The following is a 15,124-nucleotide window of genomic DNA, read 5'->3' on the forward strand; positions in this document are numbered from 1 at the left end:
TCACTTTCTGTCTCCCTTTCAATCAATTTCTCCCACTCACACACCTACTCAGACACTTACTCACCCACTCACAGAACCAGACACTCACGCACTAATGAAAATGAAAAAAACCTTAGAAAGTCACTGAAAAAAACAAAGGTTACAAGGACGTTATAGTTAGCAAATAGAATTTTAAAGAAACATAGAAATTCATTTAAGAAAACAAAGGTTACAAGGACGTTATAGTTAGGCTCACATTTTAAATGTACAAAATGTTAGAAACTCACCAGTTGTAGTTAGAGTTATGTCAAGTAACTATAACTCGTGTTTTAAGGTAATTATAACTCGCACCCTCGCCATGCACTGCTAATTACTCACAAATTATGTCACTCATGACATCTTTGATAACATCATTGATAATATCAATGTAATTTTTGCAGTAAAATGTTTGATGAAAAAACTGTGCATGGTGATGGCACAAGTTATAGTTACCTTAAGGCATGAGTTACAGTTACTTGAGAACTCTAACTGGCAAATGTTTAAGATGTTGTACGTTTAAAATGTGCGCCTAACTATAACGTCCCTGTAACCTCTGTTTTTAAGTATATATATATATATATATATTTATATATATATATATATATATATATATATATATATATATATATATACTTATACACAGTGGAGCATCCTCTAATTGTGTCACAGGACATTGTTTGTATTTTCAACTTGGGCACTCATGCATCAGAGATGGGTCCTACGTCACTTTAGTGCCCTGATGCCCTGAGACCCACAAAAGCGGCTAGCGTGGTGGGCTGGAGCACAATAATGGCTGTGTGTGTGTTTGTATGTGTATGTCTGTTGTTTGTGTGTGTCACCATCCCTAACAATTTTTTTTTTTTACCAAAGTGCCTCTATAAGAACCTCTAAAGACAGGTACAGTCACAGCCACTGTTTTTGTGTAACATTATTCTGGTTATATACAAGTGCTTTGAATTTCAGCCATACGTTCATTTTAGTTTAATATTTATTTTATTCATTTTCAAGTTTTGCGGATTTCTCTTCACTTTTACTGACTTTACATAACACCAGGACTCAAGGGTGCATGTTGTGAGTTTACCTAGGAGCTTAATCAGAAAGCTCACATTCCGCTCTTAGGTATTGTAGTGTGCCTCCCTTAACCTAGCACACATGCCATCACACATTCCCACGTCCTGACACCAGGCACAGAGTCAGGCTATAAAGTCTAACTGAGCGCACAAGGTCAGGCAGCATAGGGCCTCTAAGCGGTGTCCAACTGTTTTTTTTGGTAGCTGCTCCACAAGCACCCCATTGGTTAAGAGGACGATCCTGTGATGTGTTGGTGCACAGAGCTGCCGTAAGGAGAAGTGGTGCACAGGAACCACACCATATACTGGGGCTGGGTCACACCTCCTGTGCACCAATCAGTCACACTTATTGGCTCTGGCACCACACCTGGTCACCAAAGTGCATGTCAGCATGTGCCTGACATAGTCAAGCCACACAGCTATGGTCCTGTATACTACTTTCCTTATTAACCTTCCCTTTAAACAAACGACCTTTTCAAACAAACAAAATAAGATGTCTTGGACAAATGTGGCCAATCCCATTACCAGGCACAGTCCTGTAACCTAAAGGATGGTGGTGGATTCGGTCGAAGATTGTACTGATTCCTTCCTTGTACAGCTTGGGAGGGAGTCTCCTGGATGTCGGTAGGACTTGGGTTTACATCTTGGCCTCTCACATCCCTTGGTCACTGTCACTGACTCCAGTTCTGCTGCTCAGGGTTGTTTAGGTTGCCAGGAACATCCCTCTCTGACACATCTAGGTCATCATGGCCCTTGCCCATCTTGACTTCCTCTTGTCTGGGGGATCCAGGTTTGATATCTTCTTGAACCCTGATGTGTTGTGGGTCACTAGTTAGTCACCCCTGTTTGCTCTGCCTATTGTCCCCTTTAAGGTGACAATTTTCCACAGTTGGGGCTCAGAGTGGGAAACATATTCCCCGGAGTCATGTCCTTGTTCAAGGCCCAGCCTCCCAACTCCAGGGTCAAATCCTTGGCTTGCTACTTGTGACTGGCCTGACCACTGTTGTTCATCCTTCTTTACTGAGTATCAGATGCATCGTATGGGTTAGGGACCCATGAGGGATCTGTGGGCAAAGTGTTTCCCACACATCAGAACCACTGTGGTGAATCTGATTGTTCAGTCTAGGGGTTGGAGATACACTCATAGTAACTGACAGGTCACAGCCTCTACATTCAACATTTCCTCCACCCCAATTCACATAGTCTTAATAAGGGAGTGCATTAAGTGTTCTACCTCCCTGTTGCCCTGCAGTACTAGGTCATGATGTTTTGGTAGATATTCCCAACTCTGAAATGTGGGGCCATCAGCTGGTTGGGGACATCATCTCCAGTTTGAGATGCAATTTCTCAAATGCCGTTGATTCAACTGTTTTAGCAGCAGGGAATTGTGATTAGGTGCCTATCATACCAGGAGATGGTTTCCATCAGCTAATACACAGACACTGACACTTACGTTTGTGGTTCTGAATAGAGTTCTTCAGTGGCCAGACTTCCAGTGGCCTGGCACCTGAGGCATGCTCTGATCACCTGCTCCACCTGTTGGTCCATGTCAGGCTATCAGAGCTTCTCCCTCAGTCAGGCTTTGGTTGTTATGGTGTCAGGATGTCCCAAACGTGGCAGGTGATTGACCTGGCACTGGAGGACCTTAGGAAGAACAATGTGAGATCCCCTCATCAGTAACCCATCATTCGTGACTCTTAGATTATGGTGGGACATCCACAGTGCCTGCATGTCCTGTCTGCTGGCTACATCTTGTCCATTCATCTGACCAAAGAACAGAGTCCATGCATTGGCAGCCATCCAGGAGAATTGGAGGCACTCTTCTTCCAGGGATGCAGGTGCAATTTCCTATCAGGATAGTGCTTCCACAATAAAATTAATGTGTTCTTCTGCATCGTCAGTTGGACCTGCTACTCCTGACCTTGGAAAATAAATCTGCTGGGTTGTTGCAGTCCGACTGGTACTGAATTGTGAAAGTACTGAATTGTGAAATGGTACTTCTGCAACTGCATAACCCACTTTCAATAATGGGAAAGCCAGATAGGACATCCTCATAAACAGTGAAACTAGTGGTTTATGATCTGTAATCACTTTAAAGTCCTGCTCATTTATGTGCAGGTGAAAATGCTGGCAACCCATCTGATGGCCAGTGCCTCTCATTCAATTTGTGACTAATGTTGCTTTGTCTCAGTTAAGGCACAGCTGCCAAATACTATATGACTCCAAGTATCTTCACTCACTTTTTGTAGCAGTACAGCACCTAGTCCTACTGGTCTGCCATTGATCACCAGGTGTGTGGACTTCTAAGGATCAAAACATGTCTTTGAAGTGCAACTAAGTAATGCTGCTTTTACCTCCTGGAACACCACCTCCTGGGCATCTCCCGACTATCAAGGTACCCTTTTCTTTGTGAGAGATTGTAGTGGCTCCAGCAGAGTGCCCACAATATGTGGCCATTCTCAGAAATCATGGTGGATAGTGCTTTAATCTCCCGAATATCCTTAGCCTTCTGAGGATCTACATTCACACCATCACCTGAGAGACATAGCCATCGAATTCCACCCTGTCGATGAGTGGTGTGGCACTTTTGTTGGTGTAGAGTGAGTATCTCCTCAGTTAGCCTTTTTAGCATTGCCCCGAGCTGTGTATTGTGTTTATGTACAGTTTTGGCATATGAGTATGTCATCACTCGCATTTAGCACTCCAGGAAGTCCAGATAGTGTCTTCCTGATGAAAGTTTGGAATACCTAACACCCAAAGGAGATCTCAAAACTCAGTCTCTTGTAACTTGTCAGCCCGATATTCATGGAGAATGTAGTGATTTTCGAGCTGGCCTCACTCAGTGGTATTTAGTGGTATCTGGCATTCAGATCCAACATTGAAACCTCTGGGCCCCATTTCATCATGTAGTAAATCATCATTGATTGGCGTGATATGCCTCTCTTTTTTAATTGCCTTACAAGGCAGGTGCATGTTGATGCAGATTTGCACAACCCCTGGTTGTTCAGTTTTTATGTCACTACCATGAGGAACATCAAGGGAGAGCCCATCCCCCCACTTTTTCAATCACATTGAGGTCTTCAGCTTCCTCAGCTCAGCCTTCACTGTGTATCTCACATGGAACTTGATTCTCCAATGTCGGTGCGCAGTGGGTTTCCACACTTCTCAATGTGCAGTTCTGTCAGTTCGGTATTGAGAGACCCAAACCTTTGAACAGCTGAGGAAAGTCCTTCACAATGTCTCCAACACCCCTGCAGTCCACCTGACTGGCAAGTGCCACTAGCTTCAGAGACTATGACGGAATTGCTGCTAAGGAAGGTGTCATCCCTGTGGCAGTGACAAAGAATTTTGATGGTGTAGTCTTCTCCTCATGCTTTATGTCTGTTGTGCTGAGTACCTATACCAAGGACAACTCCAATAAGGATGCAAATCTGCAGTCCTATGCTGAAGCATGCTTCACCATCCAGGAATAGCTTGAGATGCCCTCCTATCACTAGCCAGCTCCCATGATCTCTCAAATGTCTGGGTAGAGCAAAGGAAATCTGCATTCTCTAGGATCTACGTCAAGGATGAAATGGAAGAACGAAAACCTGTTAAAGTAGAAACAGGTGAGGCAATCACTAGCAGGTTACCCAGATGTGGTCCTCAGGTGGGGTAGGGGACACGTCCCAAAGTGCCTGAATGCCCAGACTAGGGCACAACATGTTTGCACCTCGGCCGATTAGGCCGCTTTGCAAGTGTGTGTAGAGGGGGACAGAGACCTAGAAGCTCACACACAACACAACCCTACACATACCCTATGCGTGGTGCCAGTTGTCAGTAATGATGAGAATAGGCCTCAACCCTAACCGACACACCCAGACATTGACCTGGAAGATGACGATAATGGTGATGAGGTGTTCGTAGTATTATTCATTGATGATTCAAGAAAAGACAGCAACCCAACTGAAAAATAAAAGTCCAAAGATTGAATATCATGGCCCTGGTCAATACTGAAGTGTTGGTGAATGCTATAAATCAGGATCCATTTAACTATCTCAAACCACACTCTAAGTCTGCACCCACAACCATTAAGATCTACTTGCATGGAAGGCTAAACGTTCTGCCGCTAGCTGAGACACTTTGCATCATAATCAAGCAAACCATGTCACAAGACCAAGCAAAATCTTTGTTGTCAAAACAGGGACAGTCATGCTACTTAGTTGCACCATAGCAGAAGGACTCAAACACATACAGTTTGCTAGCAGTCTCTGTTCCAGTGGAGCTGAACGACTATTCCTTGATTTCAATCACCTTTTCTAAGGATTTAACTGCTTAAATGCACCACCAGTGAAGCTGCACATAGATTGCACAATATTACCAATGGCTCTTATACACCAGAGGATACCTATCTACCTCCACCGCCTGATCGAAGCAGAGTTACAGAAATTTGAGGAAACTGACATAACTGAAAAGGTGGCAGTGCCCACAACATAGTTCTTACTTGTGGTGGTGACAACCAAACCAAATCAGCTAAGTGGCATACGACTGTGTATAGGCATGTAAATCCCAAAGAAGGCCATCAAGATAGAGGGGCATCTCTCACCCACCGTTGATGACCTCATCACTGACCTCATCAAGCTGGTCCCCAAAATTAGATCTAAATGCGGGAAACCACTAAATTATGTTAGATGACAAATATTGATATATGACATTCAGGATGTAACATTGGGCTGCATAGATATGAAAGGCTACATTTTGGCAGTTAATTAGCCGCTGAGATGGTCAAAATGTCATCAAAGATCTGACTGGACTGGCAGGATCCTAAATATGAGTGACAACATCCTGATTTATATTAATAAAGGTTCCCTGAGTGCAAGGGGCTCAGAAAACATTCACCACAAAGCAGTGTTTCAGTGGTTAATCGGCAGGCCCATGAGCCCATAGAACAGGTATCAATTAAAAAGAAGAAAGACTAGCAGAAAATCAGTAAGAAAATTAGTAAAATCACTAAAGATATTTGTTAATGTGACAGAATGGAAATGATTGCACCAGCAAAGAAAGATAACTGTGTTTTCTGAAAAGTAGAAGTACATCAAGAAAATAGAAGCATCCTGTGGAGAATCATGAAAATATCCTAATGCAAGTATTGTAAGAATATTACTGATAGTACTAAGTGCACAAAGTCACATGATTGTTCAAGGATAGGCAAGTAAGTGAATAATACTTACCTCAGGGCCTTATTTATATTTTAGCTGTCAGGCCATTGTTCTGCAAGGGCAACAGAGTAAACACTTTCGCTGCCCCGGTGAAGGACCTGACCGACCTAATTTATAAATGACCACCCAGCTGGCTGATACAGTGGTCTCCACCTTGGCCAAGCAAGAGGTCCGCTCACGTTTAAGTTGGGCAGACCTTCATGTTGGCGGTATGTATACTCTGTCGTTGTTTAATATTTTCATTTTGTTTTGAAACACATATGAGTCGAACTGGAGCACATAGGGAAGGCAAGGAGGGAAACTTCACCCTTCCTATTTGGGAACTGAATCGCAGTAGGGCCAAGCCAGACTGTTATCCTTTAGGGGCAATCACACGAGTACCGTTGAAAATGACAATAATAACATGTATGGATCATTTACTGTAATGTAACTCAGTCTGTGGTATGCCATCCATTGTTGGTTAATGATACTGGATAGTGCCCATTCTGTCCTCACTCTTCTCGACTTTATGTGAAAAATTAAGAAACCATTACGGGGATACAATCAAAGTACAATGAAGAAAAGTAAAAAAAAACTAAGAAAACTTAAGATGGAGAAAATTGAAAATGATCATTTTTTATTTTTACTGATACTAAGGAAATTCCATTATATCTTTGTTAATTGTATTCTAGGCTTAGGGCTGGTTTTAGGATTGTTTGAGGGATTATGATTGGGGTATAAATTATGCTTATGTGAAACTATAAGGGTAATTTAGGGTAGAGGATTAAATTAGGAGTGGGTTTACTTACTTTCAGTGTGTTGGTATAAAGATTGAGCTTGGATTATGTTAAAGGCTGGCTTTATGGTTCGGTTTAGCATTAGAGTTAGAACTTTGTTTTGTGGGAGGGCTATGGCAGTGTGTTGTCAAGTAGGGTTTGAAGTGGATAGAGTAAGTCTCGGGTTGAAGTCAGGTATTTTATTCATTACAGTATTCTTTATATTGCATTCTTCATAATTTCCAGTGCAATGTAAAACATATTTTTGTTCATAAGAGGTTGTTCATAATCATTTCCTTATAAATGTATTTTTGAATCATTCATTACCACATAGATCCAATCTCGCTAAAAAGCTTTTGCCTATGTGCATTTTAGGCTTGACTGTATTTCTGGACCTCTGCTCCTCTCCTCTCCTCTTTTTGCTCACTTGCCTTGGATCCTGGCTTTAGAGATGCTATTGCTATGGAAACAAGTGCAGCAGGTCCCAATGCTGTGGCTCCTGTTTCTTCTAATCTGAAAAAGGAAAAAAAATATTAGATTCATGTTTGGGAGACAAAGAAGCTCCTAAGTAAAATTCTGCTGAAATGAAAACAGAGTTACTACTCATGGGAAATAACCAAATGTCCAAACTGGCACGTGTGCATCAGAGCAATTTGTGCCTGCATATCTGTGTGTTCATCCGTGTGTATGTATGTTTAATTATTTGAGGGTATCTTAGTATCTATAGAAGAACTGAAAACGTGCTGCCTCACCCAGGTTCTGTAGACTCTTGCCTTAGGAAGAATGACCCCATGCGTTGTAGATATACTTAGGATGGCCCTCTCCTCAACTCCATGCAGCTCTTCCCTACCTAAAGATGGTTGACTCAGGTGCTGTTGACTTCTTAAGATGCTTCATGCTGCTCTTTCCTACCCTACGATGTCTGACTCCAGGCTATTTCCAAAACGTCCAGGCTACTACTCCCTATCTTAAGATGGTTGCCTCCAAGTCCCATATCTGGCTCCAGGTGATGCACACCTCTACATTATAATGGGTGTCTCCAGGTGCATAAGTCAGCTTTTTCCTCACCTTAAGATAGCCGGTCCCAGATGAACTATCTGATCCCAGGTACTGCAGACTCCTACCTTTGGACAGTTGCCTCCAGGTACTCCAAGCTATCGGTGAGACGATGTGGTAGTGGCTGCTGTTGACCCTGAGACCGCAGGTAGTCCTGGTCCAGTAGCTCACAATCCTGGAGTTTTTGTGGCTCCTGCATCCCATCCCCATATAACAGCACCTGCAGGATCACATGAGAGTACAGGAACAGGGAGTAGACACTGGTGCACATCATTAAACCAGCACCAAACACTCTTATAAATTCATTCTCCCCTATCTAAATCCATCTAACCCATGTAAAAAAAAACATCCTTTCACTTTTAAGCTACTGTGGATTTAGACCTTGAATAGCATTCTTATACTCCTTGAAAGCAGCAGGCTCAGCCCTCTGTATGTAGGTTTGTATTGGTATTTATAAATCCCCAAACTAGCGAGGAAGCAACTGAGCACTGGAGGGGGGTGGGTTGGTGAAGATCTTAGATTGTGCATATCAAGTAGGGATTATACAAAAATATTTCACAGATTACATTTTTGTGGGCACAGGGATATTAAGTGTTTGCCTTAAAAACACACAATGCTGAGCCTAGCACCAGGGCTGGAAATTAAACCAAGGTCATCAACTCCAACCACTAGGCCACATCTCTTCCCTCTGGATTTAGTCAGAGCTTGCTAGTCACAGTAGCACCCCATCTGTCATAGCCACCCTAGGCCCCCTATGTCATGCACTTGAGGCAGAGATTGGTACAACATAGCATCCTGCCCAAGGCAGACTTGAGTGAGGATAGGTCATGAGAGGGCACTTGCTATCACAAGAAGGCCGCAGCCATATTCCATAATATTTTCAGGAGGTTTTACTTGTCAAAAAACTAGAACAAGAAATGCAGGTTGAGCTTTAAGAGGTGACACTCCCATCCGAAATTAAGTATGTGCTAGACATCAAGTACTACACAAGAATTGCATCTCAAGTTGGTGAAGCATACAATGAGAACGAGAGCTCTGACTCCAAGGCCTTAGGGCTAGGGTTTGGGGTAAATGGGCAGATAAGTTTTGGTTCACTCCATGCGACCAGGGTTGTGTCCAGAGTATGGAACCCTCTCTTTAACCTGGTAGGAGATGGTTTAAAGCAGATGCTGATAGCTTTTTATTCCTTTTTTTAGCAGGATTCTAGAGAGGTTCGGAAAAGTATATTTAGTAGGTGCTCGTGGGCTGCTGTCCAAGGCAAGGTGCACCCCTTTCAGATCTGGAAGCCTACCAGGCACATGCTCAAGGCTGAAATCTGAGGCACCGCAGAGTGCACTCTAGTCTGAAAGAGGTTAGTTACACCCTATCCTGTCTTGTGCACACTTTCCTCAGAGGGTCTCCTCATACCCTATGCCCTCCTGTCTTGGGGCACCACCCTGCTCTTCTGCTTCTGTTTCAGAGGCAAAACTCAGCCTCTGTGCTTCTGTTTCAGAGACACCACTGAGCCTGCATGGTTCTGTATCAGAGACAACACCCACCCTGTGTAGTTCTGTCTCAGAAGTGACACTGACCTGTGTGTTTCAGTCTCAGAGGTGCCACCCACCCTGGGTGTCCAGTCTCAGAGGTGACACAATGCCTGTGTGCTTCTGTCTTAGAGGTGACACAATGCCTGTGTGCTTCTGTCTTAGAGGTGACACAGAGGTGACACAATGCCTTTGTCCTTCTCAGACGCACCACCCAACATCCGTGGTCTGTCTCAGAGGTGACACAAGACCTGTGTGCTTTTCAGAGGCAACACTCGACACACATGTTCTGTCTCAGAGGTAACACAAGGAATGTGTGGTTCTGTTTCACAGGTACCACCCAGCATTTGTTCAAGTCTCAAAGAAGAAGGCCTGTGTGCTTCTTTCTCAGTAGTGCCACCCAACTTGGGTGCAACTGTCTTGGAGGAGCAACCTCTACACCACCATCCTACCTTGTGTACTCCCATCTTAAAAGGACCGTCCCGAACCTCAATGCTTTTGGCTCAGAGGGTTCAACAGTACTACACACAGTGCATACCTGTTGGTTGAGAGAACGTGGGACAAGGGACGGCTCCAAAACCAACCCACACTGTGTGCTCTTCTCCCAGTGACAGAAACAAGCTGAAAATGAAACAATCTTTAGGAAGCATCTTAAGAGCTGGCTTTTCTCTCAGGTATTACCTGACCCTTTCTTTGGTCAAGATTTATGGTATTGCATTGTGGATAGTAGCACTGAGATGCCACTTTGAGGGTGATTGGTGTGCTTTATAAGTATCAAATGACATAACATAACATAGTGTCATCACAGCCACAGGGTGAACCTTCTTCACGACAGGCAGTCCCATGTTATGAGCTTTGATTTCAAGAGGGACCTCCCCACTGCACTGTGTACGCCTCGGTCCTGTCAGATGGGTCAGCCCATCCCACCCTGTGTGCTCCTGTCTGAGAAGGAGCGGCCCGCTCCCTTCTGTGTGCTTTACACTCAAAGGGGCACCTCTCACCACCACCTGTGTGCCCTTGTCACAGAGGGAAAGTCCTGAAGGGACCACAGCCCACCATGCGCACCCCTGCCTCAGACAAATTAACCCCACTGTGTTTTCCTGTGCCAAATCAGAAACCACTCTGCACCCATCTTAGAAAGGTCACCTTATTTCACAGAGTGCTTCACAACCAATGGTGGTCATCCCATTCCATAGTGAGTGCTCTGCGTCCCAGAAGGGTTACCCAATTTCTCCCTAGAAGCTCCTGTTGCCGAGGGGTTGTCCCATTCTGTGGCATACTCCATTTGCTCATACCTGGTCACTGAAGGTGACTAGAGCCACTCTGGTCGAAGGATATCTCTGCTTGAGAAAAGCCAGACATCTCAAGAGGCCGGATTTCACCTCCTGCAAAGGAAGGACAGCACAGTTATGGTACTGTGATTTCTGCTGTGGAACCAACATTTGCTGCTTTGCATAGTTAGGGGCTTATTTACAAGCCCCTTGTGCTGCTGGTGCGTCACTTTTTGTGACACACCGGCGGCACATAGTGCATGCCCATATCTGCAAGGCCATGCATAGCCACTTTGCGTGGCTTTTCATGGCCTTGTAGATAAGGTGTAAGGCAATGCTGCACACGCTGCTGCATTGCCTTACACTGCATCAGGGAGGCATTCCATGGGTGTTGCGGTTGGTTTTCCCACGCAACACCCATGGGTTTTGACACATTCCCAAATTTACAAGAATCTGTAAACCTGGAAATGCATCAAAATCTTTTGTCTGCAGGGGAGGCGCAACAAGGAGAAAATATCCAGAAGCGTCTCGTCTGGCTGGGGCTGGGCGGGGCAGGGGGCACGGGAAAAAAATAATCAAATAATAATGTAAAAAAACAACTTACCTCTGCTCCTGCGCCGCACACTGCTCCTCTCCAGTCGCTCCTAAGGCACAGGGTCAAAGCCTGCCCTGCGCCAATCTTGACGCTGCTCAAAGCAGAGTCAGGATTGTCTGGGAGCACCCAGCCAGGGCGCTCCCAGGCAGACTGGGAGCCTATGCAGGCTCTCTGCAGCCCAGCAACCGTGTTGCTGGGCTGCAGAGAGCCTACAGCGCATGTGTGTTTGGCTGGCCCGAGACAGCTGGCCAAACACATATGCACTCTGAGGGGAGTGCACAGAGCATTCCCTTCAGCTCGTTACCCCCAATGTCCCACCCCTTTTACACGGAAAGGATAATACACAGAGTTTATTATCCTTTCTGTGTAAGAGGATTTGCAGAGGCTGCTTGGGGGAGGGGGGTGCCACGGGACACATAGCAAGAGGAAAAAGCCTCCATGGATTGTTTTCGTGCAGGGCGGTGTCCCTTCCTGCACAAAAACAATCTTGTCTGCGATGAAGGAATCCTTGCACCATACTGTATTGCTGCACTGCCCTGCGCCACGGGGATTGTGACTAAGCCCCTTAGGATTCAGTGATACAGCTTTAGGTGGGACATTGTTTCCTACAATGCGTTGTAAAGGGGTTTGTCTCCTATTGTGGACATTTACGACACCCACTATATCCTGCTTTGCACAATTATGGGTCAAGTGTTTTGGTTTGGGTGCAGACACTCTACTGCTCTGTGTGGTTAAGCAGGGGTGTTTCTAGGGGGTCGTGTGTCCTTTGCTGGGCACAATGCACGGCTATGGGCCAATGGTTATAGGGTTGGATGTGAGTCTTCTGCTGTGTATAGTTGGGGGGATGTATCCTGACAGGTGTAGGTAGACGGTCTTGTGTCTCCAGTTATGCACAGTTAAGGGATCCACTACATATCCTGTTCTGCACAGGAGAAACGAGTGATATAGGGTTGGGGGAACAGAACTTCCTGTTGTGTCTGTCTCTTGTTAAGCACAGTTAGGGATCCAGTGTCTCTGGTAATACTCAGTGACCTCCCCAGAATCTTGTGCGGTGGTCAGTGATAACACAACATAACATATAACATAACATAACATATATATTTGTAAATCACATGTTATCCCCAGGGTATCTTAGAGCTGAAATAAGAGATATTTATTGTTACCTGACTCAGCAGTAGAAGGCCCAGTGTTCATGCTTTGCACAACGCTAGGGGTTTAGTGTCTCCTGATCTGCATAAGTGGTGAGTACTGGGCTTCCTGGTATGCACAGTTCGGGTCTCTTCCATAGCAGGACGGGGACACAAAATAAGCCCAGCCACCAAATAAAAGTGGCCCCCATTAGCGAACCTGATAGCTAAAAATGTGGCCTACATTTGCAAATCAGGCCAGTTTTGAATTTGTAGACATGCTGTATAGGTGGTTTGCAAGGTATGAAAGACTGCATTGATTTGTGTTTGCTGCAGGTACGTTTGTAGAAATATCAGGGGAATTAACAGTAAAAACCAGCCCAGCTGTCTGTAAAGCAGGCCCACAGACCGATTAAAAACGCCCCAGACACTGATAAGTCAGACTGCCTGATTGCCCTACAGGCCAGTCCACCCTGGTCTCTTGTGTTTCACAATATCCTCAGCTGAACACTATTATGTACCCTGGAGTCTCTTGTTTTCAGGAATCCACTGCCTTCTGATGTGCAGTTTGGGGAGAGCACCGCAATGGAAAGTGAAAGGATCCCACTCACCCCTCTTGTGCAAAAAGGAGGAAATGTCAAAATTAAAGCTGGCAGAGAATCAAGGGGGTTTTATTTGGTCTACAATGAAATTCAAAGCATTTGATGAAAGAATGTATTGCATCAAGGCAACCATTATAAATTCCATTTCTTCCTCAGGTCTAGTGACACAATCGCAATACACAGACTATCGATAGGAAAAATAACGGGAATTAAATATCAATAACAAAAATATAGCCTTCCTACACATAACTAATGAAGCCGCCACTATCGAGAACAAAAATATTGCTGTTAAAAAAATAGTTTTTTACTAATACTGAAAACAAACATACTGGTGACAAAAATATTGTTACCTTTAAATAAACATATAAATAGCCAAAAATATCACATCAAGCAATATCAACTGCAATAATATTTCCAAAATAATTATATTATTGTTATTAAACATAAAAATAATACTTTTTAAGTTAAACAAAACATTAAAATAAACATTAAACAACTTATACACTTTTTAACAATCAAATAAATTACATACCAAATAATTATATATCACCCCAAATAAAAAAATAACTCAAGACATATTAACATCAGTAAACAAATACAATGCCTACAAACATTTATAAAATAATTTAAATATTAATAAATATATTAATTCTACAATGTGCTCACAAGCCCTGGGCCTGATACCAGTGGTGCGCGTATGCATGTAAAAACCCAAACACCTCAAACAACAACTTTCCAATTCCAATTGATCGAAAAATGCGCACGTGAAAGTTACTCAGTAAAAGACTTTAAATCCGACATGGTGTGTAGGAAAAAGTGGAGACACCTGATGCGTTTCGGCAAACATTCACCTTGTTCACAGGTTATATATATATATATGTATATATACATATATATATATATATATAGTATCTAACTACATATAAAACATTTTAAAATTGATGTTCTCTATTGAAGGACATAACTGAAAAAAATTAAAACCAATAAAATAAAACTATAAACAAACGTAACCAATACACAAACAATTAAACCAACAATATAAAAGGTACACACATGTTATCAACTTAATACTCCAAAACGACAAAAGCTGCAATAAGAGAAAACTCTGCTGTATTCTCTGACCAGAATCTATAAACAGAAGTACATATATATATATGTATATATATACATTTCATACACAAGTCCCGGAATACAGGAGCTCCATACAGCGGTCCTGGATGGGCTCCGAGAGGCCCTAATAAATCCTCCAACACTCCCTTAAAATATCAGGAGAACCAGGACACCTCCAAAATGAAAATATTTCTTGAATTAATTTATTCCAGCAAGACATGTCTATGCTGGAATAAATTAATTCAAGAAATATTTTCATTTTGGAGGTGTCCTGGTTCTCCTGATATTTTAAGGGAGTGTTGGAGGATATATATATATATATATATATATATATATATATATATATATATATATATATAATAATAATATATATATATATATATATATATTTACAACTACCTTCAAAAGTAAGTAAAACTTTTATTTAAACCAAAAATGTTAAATAAAAAATAATTAATAAAACACTCCACTACTTCTCTCTTTACATGTACTTACTAAAAGAAATTAAATAGAGAAAGTATTATGCTACCGAAAACAGCATCAGTCACAAAACTCCACAAACCCATGAAAAACAGTAAGAATATGTAAATTATAATAAAACAGAAACTCACCCTAAAATAGAACAAAATAAAACCTAAAAACCTGAACCCCTACTAGCAACCATCAAATAAACATTTAAGAGGTAAAACTGATGGTTTTTTTCTACAACAGAAAAGAAACCACCTGCTCCACATTACAACATCCCCAACGAAAAATCTGCAAAGAAAGCGTAAAACATCTAAAAAGAACATACTTGTAA

General features: G+C 42.8%; 1 protein-coding gene across 2 annotated transcripts in view; it reads right to left on the bottom strand.

Moving 5' to 3' along the window:
• Nucleotides 1-15,124, bottom strand: part of LOC138246342 (circularly permutated Ras protein 1-like) — a 214,958-nt gene that overhangs the window by 46,751 nt on the left and 153,083 nt on the right. For both annotated transcript variants that reach the window (XM_069200855.1, XM_069200856.1), the window contains exons 10-12: nucleotides 10,916-11,005; nucleotides 8,166-8,317; nucleotides 7,473-7,554 (exon numbers count right to left, since the gene is read on the bottom strand). In XM_069200855.1, coding sequence (XP_069056956.1) covers nucleotides 7,473-7,554; nucleotides 8,166-8,317; nucleotides 10,916-11,005 — 324 coding nt within the window. The remainder of the gene's footprint in view (nucleotides 1-7,472; nucleotides 7,555-8,165; nucleotides 8,318-10,915; nucleotides 11,006-15,124) is intronic.

This window comes from Pleurodeles waltl, chromosome 7 (genome assembly GCF_031143425.1).
Source record: "Pleurodeles waltl isolate 20211129_DDA chromosome 7, aPleWal1.hap1.20221129, whole genome shotgun sequence".
Taxonomy (NCBI): Eukaryota; Metazoa; Chordata; class Amphibia; order Caudata; family Salamandridae; genus Pleurodeles; species Pleurodeles waltl.